This window comes from Chelonoidis abingdonii, chromosome 22 (genome assembly GCF_003597395.2).
Source record: "Chelonoidis abingdonii isolate Lonesome George chromosome 22, CheloAbing_2.0, whole genome shotgun sequence".
Taxonomy (NCBI): Eukaryota; Metazoa; Chordata; order Testudines; family Testudinidae; genus Chelonoidis; species Chelonoidis abingdonii.
This window is the reverse complement of record NC_133790.1, coordinates 32,661,850-32,676,320: the sequence shown is the minus strand read 5'-3', so window position 1 is coordinate 32,676,320 and position 14,471 is coordinate 32,661,850. Positions and strand designations below refer to the sequence as shown.

Below are 14,471 nucleotides of genomic sequence, written 5' to 3'. Positions count from 1 at the left end.
ACAACAGGCTACATAAAAAGCACCAGTGAAGTCAGTACAAACTAAAATGTCATATAGACAATGACATTTATACTGCTCTATAGACTATAGACTGGAATGAAAGAACAGTATTTATGTTCCAATTGATTTATTTTATAATTATATGGTTAAATGAGAAAGTAACAATTTTTCAGTAACAGTGTGCTGTGACACTTCTGTATTTTATGCCTGACCAGACTCCTGAAAGGGGTTCAGTAGTCTTGAAAGGTTGAGAATCACTGGGCATCTGTGTGGCGACCATTGGAGCACGAGTCTACCCATGGTACGGGCATAATAGACTGCACTGCACATTTAAACAGGAAAACAAGACTGGTCTCCAGTTCCTAGGAGTCACATGGCTGAGTTAAAGTCACTGCTGTAGCAAGCATTTTTAAACTGCAACCTACAAGTACAGTCTGCTCGTTATTTATATCTCCCCGGATCAGAGACAGCCTGGGGAGCACTACCACCCCTGTAGTGTACTGATGTAAAGGAGAGGAAGGAGGACGGGGGAGTCAGCTGGAGGTGGTTCTGGGATCCTGTTGGTTTGGGTCTGGTTCTGGGCTGGAATTAGGAAGTAGCCTGGTTTGCTGGGCCTTGTGAGTTCAGTGCTGGGCTGGGAACAGGTGTTGGCTCTAGCTTGGGAGCAGCTGGGGGACATGGTTCTGGGGTCCCTGTAGGCTCAGTTCTGGGCTGGAATCAGGCGAGGGCTCGGCCCTGGCTCGGGTTCAGGAGCTGGTCCCTGTGGCTGTGGGCCCGGTTATTGGCTGAGGCTAATGGGTTGGAGCCAGTTCCCAATTCCCGGGCTCACCCAAAGATCCGCCGGGGCCGCAGCCGGACCCGCGCCAGCCCACAGAGACCGAGGCCGGGAGAGTCTCCGCTTACAGCAGCCGCCCCCGCAGTCTGCAGGCCGGGTCGGGGGAGGATCCGCGGGGCGGGCTCCTCCCGGCGAGGCGGGGCGGGCTGGGGCCGCGGCCCGTTTATAGCCGTGGCCCGGCCCGGCCGCCCGGAGAGCGGGCACTGGCTCGTCCTGAACCCGCTCCGGAGTGGCTCCGCCATGGATCTGCAGATCCTGGAGCACCGCGTGCGGGTGCTGAGCCTCGCCCGCCGCGGTCTCTGGCTCTACACGCACCCGCTCCTCAAGCTGCTGCTCCTGCCCCGGCGCAGCAGGTACCGGCCGGAGGGAGCCTGCCTTGCACGGCTGTGCGGGGGCTGGAGGGTCAGAGGGCCCCGGCTTGGCGCGGGGAGGGGGACCACTGGGCCTTGGGTTGCTGGGGGCCGGCCGGGAGCAGATCCGGCGAGTATGGCTGGGGCAGCTGATGGAAGAGTTAGTGCCCCGCGGTCAGTCTCTCACTTCCTTTCCAAACTGCAGAGTCCCGGGGGATGTGGAGAGGCCCGTGGGCCGCCCTTTGTATGGGAGTCGGGGGGCTGTGCAAGCCCCTGGTCTGTGCAACATGCGGTGGGGGCAGGGAGAGAAGGCGATACTGGTGTTGGGGGAGGGGATGAGAGTGAGGGGGGTCAGGAGGACTGGTTAATTTGGGGTGGGAAGCTGTGTGCCCCCAGTGAGTCAGGGTAGTAGATAATGGATATGGGGGGAGATGGAGACCCTCAATCCTCTCTCTGAGCATCCTGCTCCCACTTTCTGAGTGTGGTAGGCGCTAATGGGTGTGAGCTGTAATTGAAGGATCCCAGGTGGATGAGCTTTAACTAGGAGTTGGGGCCAGGATTGGGGGGGGGGCATAGATAATGGGTTGGATTGGGGCAAATTATGGGAGAGTGGTTGCTTTGCTTTCAGGGTGAGGTGAGATGCAGTGCGTAGCAGGTTTTATGTGTGGAGATGGCTTGCTGGAGTACATGTTGCTTTGGTAGGCAGCTTCTGTGATAAGATGAAACTGGGCCAGAGTGAAGGGAGTCCTGTCTTCCTTTAATATGGAGACCATGACATTCAGACATTTTCTTTCTCCCACATTCCCAAGGTAGGCACACACGTTAGGTGTGAGTATGAAAAGCTTTTTGGGGTCACATAATCAGAGATGCTTTCACAATTATGCATGCTCCTGTGCTAGATTGTTCTTTGCACATTTTATTCACCGGCTGGTGCTCTGGAACTTTAGCATAATGAGTATTGATGTAAAATAGAACTTTAACCTCTGCAAAAATGCATAGGTTGTGTGCGCCAGACACTTACCTGAGACTTTCACACACAATCATGAATAAGTCAGCTTTGTGCTCACTCCAAGTTGGGTCTTGCACACTCCTAACACAAGTGAATGTTGGCACTGGGCACCTGTTTGTTGCCATGCTTGTTGCTTCTCTGGCTTGTGTCAGACTTCCTTGTGATTCAGCAGGTGGGGGATTTCCCTGTCCTGATATGCCTACAAAACCCAGGTCCATCTGTTTGGATGTCTGTGAATGAAATTGCCCCAGGCTCAGAGAACCCTAGCTCCCTTCATGAGAACACTTCACTCTGCTGCTGTTTCACTTCACTGAGAAGTGTGCTTCTGAATTCAGGTGTGCTCTTTAAAACCATTCCCTCTCACCCTGAATCATTCCAGCTGCCTTTGGATGTGGTGGTGCCTGGGCATCCCTCTATGCCTGAAAGCAGTCATGTTAGCTAGAGTCATGTTTGATGTTGATTCTTGCTAGAACAGTGCTAATGCTTTCAAATCCTACTGTAGATAATAATGAGGAGTGGTTTATAAAAACATGCTATAGCCTGGATCTCCCTCGTCAAAGGCTGGATTAATCTTTAAAAATCAAAGCCAGAAATCTTGCAGTAGTAAACATGATTGGATGGAAGGAAACAGGTCCTGTCTAAGCACTGCTGTGAAACATGAGTGTTTCTAATCCTGTTGGGCCACTGCTGGGTTTCACAACAGTGCTTAAATGTGGCTATGTAGTGTCGATGGTTCCTTCCAGTTTGCAGAGGGGAAATGGTGGGTGAGGCAAGCATATAGGTCCACGGAAAAGAACCTTAACTGTCCTTACCTGAGAGGAATTGCTCTGCCTGTGGCAAGTGAACCAGTACTGGAGAATCTTTCGGTGTGCACATTACATTCAATTATGTGTTGGTAGGTGCAAGTTCTTCAGCTTGACAGAGACTCCAGAGGACTACACTGTTATGCTGGATGAAGAAGGCTTTAAAGGTACAGTGTGACAGCTTTCTCATGCTGAGGCTGCAATTCATGGAGACACAATGCTTTTCCCAGTTCTGGCACTAGCATGCTTCCTGTTTCATTGCCATTCAAATGCTGTTCAGGCCCATTGTTTCTCTTTGCTGCTTTGAAAACTCTACATCAGAAGGCAACTGCAGGACATAGGGTAGAATTTTCTGTAGAGCCCCGTTGCTGTTACTGGCTTTCGGCTTAATACAGGCCTATCAGTATAATGTGTGCCTCAGTCCATGCTGTGGATGATCATGTAGATGTGCATTGGGTGCCCTGTAGTTGTCTGTACGTGTTATGTTGATATTTTAAAGAGGAAATGCAAATATTACACTGAAGCTGGTTGATGAGCTTGCATGCCCCTCCTAACCTGGATGTGTGAGGGTGAGGCACTTCCACATCTGGTGGGGTTCTCAAAACCAGCCATACTTCTACTTCTGGATTTGTGGCTCCTGCTCAGTGCCTTCTCAGTCTGCGATGTGCTGCTGCTGCTGTCACATTCACCGTGGAACCTTGCCAGCTGGCCTGTGGAGGCCAGGGAAGTGCTGGTGATCTTGTCTTGCCAAGTGTACTTGTAGAGACAAGATGATGTGACAACTTAATGCCTTATAGATGGTGCAATATACAGCAGGAGTGCCAGAACAGGGGGGACAAGGGACCATGGCCCCACCACTTAAGTGGATGGATCTGCCCTTTCCACTTTTTGCCACAGGCCAAGCCTCCTGCCCCAACTTTTCCCCCTGAGGCCCTGCCCCACAGTCAGGCTCGAAGCTGGAGCCTGGCCTGCATAAGAGCAGCCCTGGCAACTGTAGGGAGCCATGGACTCTCCACTTGCCTGTGGTGGGAGTCATGAGAGTAGCCCTTGGTCTGTGTCCCCACTCCCCAGGGCAGGTGGAGGGTCCATGGCTCCCAGGTGGCAGGAGTGATCAACGACTCCATGTCTAGTTGGCAGCTGATTTCAAGTGGAGTGACCCAAGGGTCACTCCTGGGGATGGTTTTGTTCAATATCTTTATTAATGATCTGGAGGACAACGTGGCTTGCACTCTCAGCAAGTTTGCAGGTGACACTAAACTGGGAGGAGTGGTAGATAGGATACAGAGGGACCTAGACAAATTAGAGGATTGGGCCAAAAGAAATCTGATGAGGTTCAGCAAGGACAAGTACAGAATCCTGCACTTAGGACGGAAGAATCCCATTCACTGTTACAGACCTTAGAGGTTTTTAAGGTCAGGCTTGACAAAGCCCTGGCTGGGATGATTTAGGTGGGGATTGGGTTGGACTGGATGACCTCCTGAGGTCCCTTCCAGCCTCGATCTTCTGTGATTCATGGCGGGGGACCCCTGGGAATGGGGACATGGCCAGGGTCTGCTCCCAGGCCCTCCTGCTCCATGTAGGTGGAAAGGCCAGAGCTTCCAGCTTGTCGGGGGGGCAGGGCCTGGGGGTAGCGGGAGAGCAGGGTCATGATGGGAACAGAGCTTCATTGCTCCTCCACTTTTAGGAAGAATCCATCGCCCTAGCATATAGTAGAACTCAATTGAAAATAAACTCTGGTTGCTGGAGTTGTTGCTGCTACAACAGCTGCTTGTAGACCTTTGCTAAGACTTACTGTTCCAAATTACTACAACATAATAAAACAATATCAGTAATATAGATAAACTAAGGCTGGAAGAGGATACATGTATTTTTTCTTTAAAACTGTAGCAGTAAGCCAGGCAGGCAGTGTTCCATCTAATTTTTTCTGCCCATGGGCGGAATAAATGTTATGTGCACCAATATGGAGGTGTTGTGACACACATCACCTCTGTTGCTGCACATAACAAAATTTCATGTGGTGGGGCCGAGGGATTCAGAGTGTGGGAGTGGGGCTTGTCTGGGGCAGAGGATTGGCATGAGGGCTGTAGTTGGAGATATGGGCTCTGAGGTGGGGCTGGGGATGAGTGGTTTGGGGTGCAAGCTGCCCTTGGAGCTATGATGGGAAGAGAGGACCCCCCCACCTCTCTCCCTGCAGCAGAACCTGAGCTAATCCTTGGCCCCACTCCAGAGTCTGCACCCAGGGCCCTGACCCCCTCCTGCACCCAAACCCACTATCCCCAGCCCTGAGCCCCTCAAACCTGGAGCCCCCTCCTGCAGGCCAAACCCTTCATCCCTGACCCCACCCTTACGTCCCAGCCCTCTGTCCTAGCCCAGAGCCCCTCCCACACCCCTCATTCCCAGCTCCGTTGGGTCATGGGCATCAACCGTTTTCTTCAACTGGATCTAAATAAAATCAGCAGGTTTAAAACAAATAAAAGGAAGTTCTTCACACAGCACAGTCAACTTGTGGAACTCCTTACCTGAGGAGGTTGTGGAGGCTAAGGACTATAACAGCGTTTAAAAGAGAACTGGATAAATTAATGGAGGATAGGTCCATCAATGGCTATTAGCCAGGATGGGCAGGAATGGTGTCCCTTGCCTCTACTTGCCTGAAGCTGAGAATGGGTGACAGGAGAGCGATCACTTGATCATTACCTGTTAGGTTCACTCCCTTGGGGGCACCTGGCATTGGCCACTGTCAGTAGACAGGATACTGGGCTAGATGGACCTTTTGGTCTGACCCAGTATGTCTGTTCTTCTGGGTTGCCAGAAAAAAGTTTGAAAACTGCTGCTCTAACCTGGTGAGGATACTCTGCAGCACTGTGCATTTCACTGGCACGCTGTCTGCGACATACTGGTTCTGTGTGGAAACTAGGACCAGAAAGAGATACTTCCATTCCTTTTCAGTTAACGTGTTATACTAGCAAGCACAAATCAAAGTCTCTTTTGTGTATGTTTGTATGGTTCCCTTGTCTCCCGCAGCAAAAAAAATGGTGGAGGCGGTAGGGCGTTCATTCCTGTATATGGGAGTTGGGAATGGAGCTTATCACTGAAACTGTGTGTGCTGTATATCTTCATAACTCATGCCAACTATATGCGTGATGCAGCCTAAAACTAACCCAGGCCAACATAGCCTTCTCTTGCACACCGTGTGCAGTATGCTTGAACAAGACCTCTGATTTGTGCTTCCCAATCTGGGTGTTTCTGACTTCCCACTCCTGGTGTCTTCCTGTTGCAGGGCAATAGAAGCTGGCAAAGAATAAAAATGTATGTCTTATCTTGTTGGATCTGGCCTAGGAGTTGTCACTGACCTGGAAGCTGAACTCAAGTTTCCTGCTTCCCCCAGCTGCAGCATGGCACTAGCTTGGGTCTGGTGGATCTATCAGTGGGCACTGGTCCTTCTGTTGTAGCTGAGGATCTGGTGGTCACTTAGCCTCTAATCCATTACAAACTGTCCTGCCTTGCTCAGGCCAATTTGGAATCTCTTGCTTCAGGGCAGGGGGTGGAAAGTAATTAGTGAAATCGTTTTGGGCTGTGAACACAGAGCTTCACAGCCAGGTTCGTATTGTGAGTAGTACTGTAATAACCAGTCACTTAAAAGCTGGTTTAGTGCATTGTTCACTGATACCTATTTATACATAGGACATATGCTAACCCTGGGAAGGGCAGGAAATGTAGAACAATAGATCTGAGAGCAGCATTCTGGACCTTGCTGAATTGCTCCCTCTTCATCCTGAGCTGTAACTTCAACATAGCAAAAGCGCCTTGGTCAGGACCGGCGCTGGAGTTTTTTGTGCCCTAGGCGCACAGCCATTTTGCCACGCCGCTCCCGCGGCTCCAGTGGAGCTGCCGCAGCCATTTCTGCGGAGGGTCTGTTGGTCCGCGGCTCTGGTGGAGCTGCTGCAGGCATGCCTGCGGGAGGTCCACCGCAGCCGCCCGGGACCAGCGGACTGTCCGCAGACATGCCTGCAGCAGCTCCACCAGAGCCACGGACCAACGGACCCTCTGCAGGAGCGACTGCGACAGGTCCACCAGAGCAGCCTCCCCCCTGCCCCCCCGGCAAAATGCCGCCCCCCGAAAATCCCGGCGCCCTAGGCGATTGCCTGGTTCGCCTCAATGGAAGCGCCAGCCCTGGCCTTGGCGGGATGATGTAAAGATAGTACATGCTGACACAGTGAGGAGTGTTGGCAAGAAGCAAATGCCTATTAAGGTCAAATGCTGTGCTAATAGCGTGAACGCTGCACATCTTAAAATCAACCAAGAAATGTACAGTTCAAGCTCCCACTGCACTTGGCCCTGTTGACAATTCTGTGAGTTCTGTGGTGATTAACCTAGACATTCACACCATTAGAGAACTGGCTCAGGAAAGATTGCATCAGAGATCGCTCTGCAGTCACACCCTCCCACACAGCTAGCATTAAACACAAGGTAATATTACTGCAGAGAAACTGTGCTGAGCTTTTAAATGCCAGATGTTGTTACAAAACAAATGCCAGTAATTCCTGTATGTAATGAAAGAGGCTAACTGGGAAATCATAACTGAACTGACTGTCTGCTTTGCCTGGGAACACAGCTGGCTTTTAGCTTGTCTCATGCCATGTATCCCCATGCATTCACCTGCTCTCCTTCTCTCTGGCAGCTTTCAGGATTACCCAGGGTGTCTGGGGTGAATCCCTACTACAGTGGGACGGAGCCCTGTCTGTGCCCATGAGAGGAACTCTCTCCAGCCGCACAGGGCTCTCCGCTCTGGGCTTTTTGAGCCCTGCCCTTTCCCTCTGCAGGCTCTCAATTAGCACACTGTACCTTGTTACTCAAGTGCCCAGTCCTTTCTGGATGCCTGCAATGTACACTGATCTGCTGCCTTTGTGGAGGCAATGCACCCCAGTTCACTGATTTCACCTCATTCCATGCTCTCCTTAGCATAAGGCACTTATACAGGTCTATAGTAAAATCAAAGTGAAGTTTATTTAACAGATTCAAATATAAGGGTTTGGAAACAAGGTTACAGGTAGAAGAAAGCCATAAAGCACCTATACTTAGTAACAAGTTACTTTCCTGCCTAAGGTATTTCTCACCAAGGCTTGGTTCTGACAGTTCTTGCCCAGTCCAGAAAGCTGGGATCCGCCTTTCGTGAGACACCCTGCTGGCAGAAGCTCCTTCGTAACAGATAAAATCTTGTGCTCTCTTCTCCTGCACAGTTACACACTTATCTTTTACCCCAGGGGAACCCTAGTCAGAAACGTTTCTTTGGGTTCTTTTGTCTTTGTAAATCCTCATGCCTACATGGAGAGGCCATTCGTCTGGTTATCAACTGAACGGTGCTCTTCTTAGGGGGGGTTTGTCCCCAGTTTGATACTGAGACCAAACTGAATCGGGGAGACCCTAGTGAATGTGTACTCTGCCCTGACCAGTGTGACCTTGACTATACCATGGTGGGAGCGAAGCGGTGTGCTCCTCCAAATGGCACCCCTGGGTGCTGTGATCTCACATGCAGTGTGTGTGGCGTCACGCCAAGGGGCATGGGGTCATGCTATGCCCAGAAGTACTGGAATGTCTGGCGAGAGCGGCCACCCTAAGCCTGCACTGGTCCGAATGATGAATGTAGGGCTGGCTTAATGGAGGTCTGTGCTCACCTGAGGTAGGGCAGGTCTCAGTGCTGAGTTTCACTTTGTTAAACCAAATCTCCTGTGTATTACAGAATTCCACTTATTTCCCATGCATGCATCACAATAACCAAGGCAATCAGCAGAAACACGCCCCTCACCCTTCAGTGAAATACTGAGGTAGTCACATACAGGGCAACGGATCTGGGTGTGCCTGGGCATGTCTGTTACACTCTCACCTTGTCCTGTACCAGGGATACCAGCCCTCTCCATTGGGATGTCAAGCCAAACAGCTCCTTTTCTGCAAGAGCTGTTTAAACAAGGGACTAACAGGGTTTGAAGTGGCTGTCAGTCACCCAACTTCAAAGGAGGCTTAACATCTCCCTCAAGGGCTCCCTGTACATGAGTGGTTAAGGGGGATGTTGAACATCAGTCTAGTATTTGCTAGAGAGCATCCTGTACCAGTGTTCAGTAAAGACCTATGACAGTTCTGGCATTGTCCCACAACCCCTCAGGATTAGGGTTGAATGCTGTGCAATCTTTTTTTTCTAAGACTCAATCATCTGATTCAAGTTCTCTTTAATAGCTTGTTTTCCTCCATTACTTAAGCTTTGACATGATTTTAGCAGCCTTTGTCTTTGCTGGAGCTAGAAATCTCCATGGGATAGCTGTCCCATTTAAGAATCAGGTTTCCAGTGGCAGAAAATTCACATCAGATCTGATGCTTACTGCCATGTTAGAAATGGATGTGGGGGTGGATGTGATGATGATTGGTATTATGTGACTTTTAGGGTCTAGTATTCAGCCTGCCATGGCTACAATGCTCTGGGACAGTACAAAGGTCTTCAAAACCAGTAAGTGTTTTTAAGCAGTGATCACAGTGCAAATTCCTGATGCTTTTGCCCAAACACTTCATTTCCTGGGTTTGGTCTATCACAGTGGTTCTCAGACCACTTGAAAATTGCAGAGGGTCTAGGTGGACAACTTAATGATCTTTCCAAATGTTAGTATCAGGAGTAGCCGTGTTAGTCAAGATCTGTAAAGCAGCAAAGAGTCCTGTGGCAGCTTCTAGACTAACAGACATATTGGGGCATGAGCTTTCACGGGTGAATCCGTCTTGCATCCGACAAAGTGGGTATTCACCCACGAAAGCTCATGCTCCAATACATCTATTAGCCTATAAGGTGCCACAGGACTCTTTGCTGCTTTATAGATCCAGACTAACACAGCCACACCTCTGATACTTAACATTTAGAAAGCTAACTATTGTAAAGCACTTTGGATAAAAGCATTATATTAAAAAAAAAAACAAACAACCCTTAAACTTTTTTGTTCTACAAATAAAAGTGCACAACTCATATTTTAATACAATGGATGTGCCCTCTCTCTCCTGTCGCAGCAACCCTCGAGCTGGGGTTGGGAAGGAGAGCCGTCTCTCCCTGGCAGCCACAGCCCTGGAGCTAGGGAAAGATGTCTTTCTCTGGCCGCCGCAGCACTGCATGTCCCAAATTCCCTTCAGTCCCTCTTCTCTCTCCACTGCCCCCTCCTATCTACTTGCTATTTGCCCCCAAGGCCACCACCTCACCTTACATGTGTGTCTTCTCCAGGGTCCAGGCATGTAATTAGTGGAGCCATGCCTGTGCAGCTCAACTAATTAAGTGGGTGGCCCTTCATTCTCTTGCGTGCAGCCACCCAGATGCGCACCTTAGAAGGAACTATCCGTGGACCACAGTTTGAGAATCTCTGGTCTATCACTAACAGCTATTGGCTTGGAGAAACCCCAAGAAGGTCTGGACTGAATTTGATCCACCAAGGCTTTTATGTTGTACTCCTTTAGGTTAGCTGTAGTCAGACAAGCAATCTCTGATCCATTAGGATTGCTCAGATTTGATGTTTCTTTTGCTGCTTAAGGAGCCCTGCATCAAGAGGTAACTAAATTTTCTCTTCCCATCACCACTTGAGTTGCCACATCTATTCACTGTCCAGCTGCATTGCTGAGATCCATCACACTGCTCCCCTTCCCCTGGTCTGATGCAATATCTTGAGTTCTCAGGCATGACGTTTCTATTCTCAGCTCAGTTACAGTTAGAGCTTCACTGCTAACCCTGATGCTGCTCTTGATGCAAAGTTACAGCTTGACCCATCTATCACTGAAGGTCTCTACCCCACACTCCTGCATGGTTTGCCCAGACCAGCTCACTTGGTCATGCAGGAGAATATCTCACCATTACGAAGCCTGCATCCATTGCTGACCTGACAGTCCCAGCTCCTGGCTGACCCTGCTGGTCACTGCTCTCCCAGATGGCATGGCTCAGCAGTTCTGTTCCCCCTAGTGAAGGCTTGTAGTTGGCCTTTGGCTCTGATGGAGGAGCTCTGTTAACCATGGGCAAGTGAGATCCAGGCTGTAGCAGAATAATTTCTTGGTCAGGTTCCCATCTAAGTGGGAGCTGCATTTTCAGTCATTACAGGGAATCCTGTTGTCACTCAAGCCTCCAGGTGTCAGGAAGGAGAGTGTTTTTTGTAATGTGGGGCCTGCATCTAGAATGCTGCTTTGGAAGCAGGGGAAATGTCACTAGGTACCTACCAAAGTAACTTGCAGCTACTTGGCTTTGGAAGCCCTCAGCCTCTTGAAGCAGATTCTGCATCATTTGACATGAGGAAAAGCCATCTAATTGCAAAGACCAGTTAGCTGGGTCCTCAGTGCATTGAAGAAGCTGGGGCCCCAGATGCACAACAGATATTCCCAGAACCTAGCTGGGAGAGAATCACAACCAGGATCTCTCTGCTCCTTGGGAAGGGGTAGGGGGTTCAGCGCAGAGGGGGCAGGAAAGAAGCAGCAAGGATGCCTGGCTGATGCCGGCAAAGGCAGCTTTTGTGTCATTTGTTCCTGGATCCCATCCAGGTGGGCTTGGCTGAATGCTCAGAGCTGATTGAAGAAACCCTCTATTCATTACATCCCCCTCTTCCTGAGGGGGAGGGCTACTTACTCTGCACCACTGTGGGAGTATGGATGTGCCTGATCACTGCGGAGCAGGAGAAGGAGGAGGGGCGCTAAATGCGGAGCAGTCCCTCTCTCCAAGATGTGCCTGAGATTACTATGGGGGTGATTGCACCCTTACTGCCCTAACTCAGCCCTGCCCAAGTCCTCTCTTGTGACTGCCAGGGGAATGTCTGACATGCACGCCTGAGAGAGTGGAGCCAGGGCAGCCGAGCCCATGGTTACTGCACTTCAGATTCTGCCTGTGCTAAGGGACTGCACAACTTCAAGAGCTTTATTGGTGGGACATGGTGCACCAGGGTGGCTGGAGTTGGTGCAACAAAGACCTGTCTAGGATCAGGCTTTGATGGGTGTGTTTGTGGGAGAAGGATGGGGCTAGACACAGTCCAGCTTGCAATGCTATGATGAGATTCTTGCTTTCTCCTCCAAGAGTCTGAGCCTGGTTCTGTTGCCACTTCCACACTTATGGAAAATCTTCCGGATGGTCTGCATAATAAGCTTCTCCAGCTGCAGCAGCCAGGCCAGGGAGTGTGGAGAAAGACAAGGAAGGGCAAGGAGAAGTGATGGAAGCAAATAATCTGTAGTGGAGAGAAGAGAGCGCAACAGCAAGGGGAGGGTATTGACTAGCAAGGGCATGCAGCTCTAGGGCTTGTCTACACTGGCAATTTACAGCACTGCAGCTTTCTCACTCAGGTGTGAAAAACACCCCCCTGAGCGCAGCAAGTTTCAGCGCTGTAAAGCGCCAGGGTAGATGATGTACCGGTGCTCGGCGCTGCGCCCCTCGTGGAGGTGTTTTAAGAGCACTGGTGCGCTGCAACCACACAGGGCACATTAAAGCACTGCCAGGGCAGCACTTTAGCATTGCCAGTGTAGACTAGTCCTAACTTATACTAATGACTCCAGTGAAGACAGACCCTTTGTCTGCACTCACAGAAAACAGTGCCTTTCAGCTGAATAAAAGGGTATGCAGAAGGATCTAAAGAGTGATAAGTTACTGATGAGTACTGGTCAGCCAATTCTGGGTTGTTGCCCACCTATTGAGCCTGCTATTTGGGGTTGGAGGACGTGTTAAATGCAGGTCATGGGCCTGGGGTCTCATCAACCTCTTCATTCAGCTCAGCTATTCCACCCCATTGCGATTTGGGGTAGTTCCCTTATGCAGCACTAGTTCTGTAGCTCAAAGGCAAATAAGCACCTTCCAAGAGGCTGCAAAGCTGCAGTCCTCTGGGGTGGCTGGGCTCCTCTCCATGTTCCCTAGGCCCATCCTCCCCAATATCCATGTCTCAGAGCAGCTTCTGCTGCAGTTTTAACGGGCTGCGTCATGGGAGTGGACAGAAGGGGGACAAGCCCACAGAGGCTGCTCTGCTGTTGTCATTTGTGCTCATGCTATGTGGTGTAGAATGCTGTGACATAGGGACTAAGCTCTGGTGCTCACTTGACCCCATCCCCACTTCAAGAGTATTTGGCAGGTTACTCCTCCTCCTGGTTCTGAATCACAGAATATCAGAGTTGGAAGGGACCTCAGGAGGTATCTAGTCCAACCCCCTGCTCAAAGCAGGACCAACCCCAACTAAATCATCCCAGCCAGGGCTCTGTCAAACCTGACCTTAAAAACCTCTAAGGAAGGAGATTCCCCCACCTCCCTAGGTAACCCATTCCAGTGCTTCACCGCTCTCCTAGTGAAATAGTGTTTCCTAATATCCAACTTAAACCTCCCCCATTGCAACTTGAGACCATTACTCCTTGTTCTATCATCTGCTACCACTGAGAACAGTCTAGATCCATCCTCTTTGGAGCCCCCTTTCAGGTAGTTGAAAGCAGCTATTAAATCCCCCCTCACTCTTCTCTTCTGCAGACTAAACAATCCCAGTTCCCTCAGCCTCTCCTCATAAGTCATATGCTCCAGCCCCCTAATTAATTTTGTTGCCCCCAGCGGACTCTTTCCAGTTTTTCCACATCCTTCTTGTAGCGTGGGGCCCAAAACTGGATCACGTCCCTTGATCTGCTGGCAGTGCCCCTACTTATACAGCCCAAAATGCCGTTCGCCTTCTTGGCAACAAGGGCACACTGACTCATATCCAGCTTCTCATCCACTGTAACCCCTAGGTCATTTTCTGCAGAACTGCTGCCTAGCCATTTGGTCCCTAGTCTGTAGCAGTGCATGGAATCCTTCCGTCCGAAGTGCAGGACTCTGCATTTGTCCTTGTTGAAACTCCATCCCTGTGGGACTGATGCAGTGAACATAGCAGAGCAGTTTGGAACAGACATGGGGAGAGGGATCAGCTTAAATCTTGGCTCTTAAAGCAGGTGAGCAGGGGGAAGGGAAGATGAGAGGTATTCAGATGCCTTTGTGGAGAGCCTTCCACTTTCTTGAGCTGGCCCTGCCATTCTGAAGTGGGTCCCTGAGTAGGGGGAAGGGCAAACCAAGAAGTAACTCAGTCTGAAGGCACAACCGAGTTTCGTCTCCTCTCTAATTCCTTGCTAAGCTTCGTTCAGTATTATCTCAGCTGAGTTGCACATGCATGGCCTGATGTTTTCAGAGTTGCACAATAATTAATAATTAGCTCTCCTGATGCTTGTCACCTGTAGACTTCAAAGCCTTTTACAAGCAAGGTCAGTACCATTATGGACCAAATTTTACTGTTAGGGGAGACTCTAGCACAGAAGAAGCTACTTGCCTTATGCCATCCAATGGGCGCAGAGGATGCTTAGCACCTCCTGAAAATTGGGTACTGCTGCATACTCTTAGGCCACGTCTAGACTACGCGCCGGATCGGCGCGTTAAAATCGATTGCTCGGGGATCGAAATATCGCTTCTGGTCTGGACGCGATAT

The 14,471-nt window shown here is 50.2% G+C and overlaps 1 protein-coding gene across 1 annotated transcript in view; it reads left to right on the top strand.

Annotated features, from left to right (window-relative positions):
• The first annotated feature begins 981 nt into the window (after nt 1–981).
• CASTOR1 (cytosolic arginine sensor for mTORC1 subunit 1) overlaps nt 982–14,471 on the top strand; it is a 39,226-nt gene continuing 25,736 nt past the window's right edge. Inside the window, exons 1-2 of the mRNA XM_032774292.2 lie at nt 982–1,188; nt 3,094–3,164. Coding sequence (XP_032630183.1) covers nt 1,076–1,188; nt 3,094–3,164 — 184 coding nt within the window. The 5' untranslated portion in view covers nt 982–1,075. The remainder of the gene's footprint in view (nt 1,189–3,093; nt 3,165–14,471) is intronic.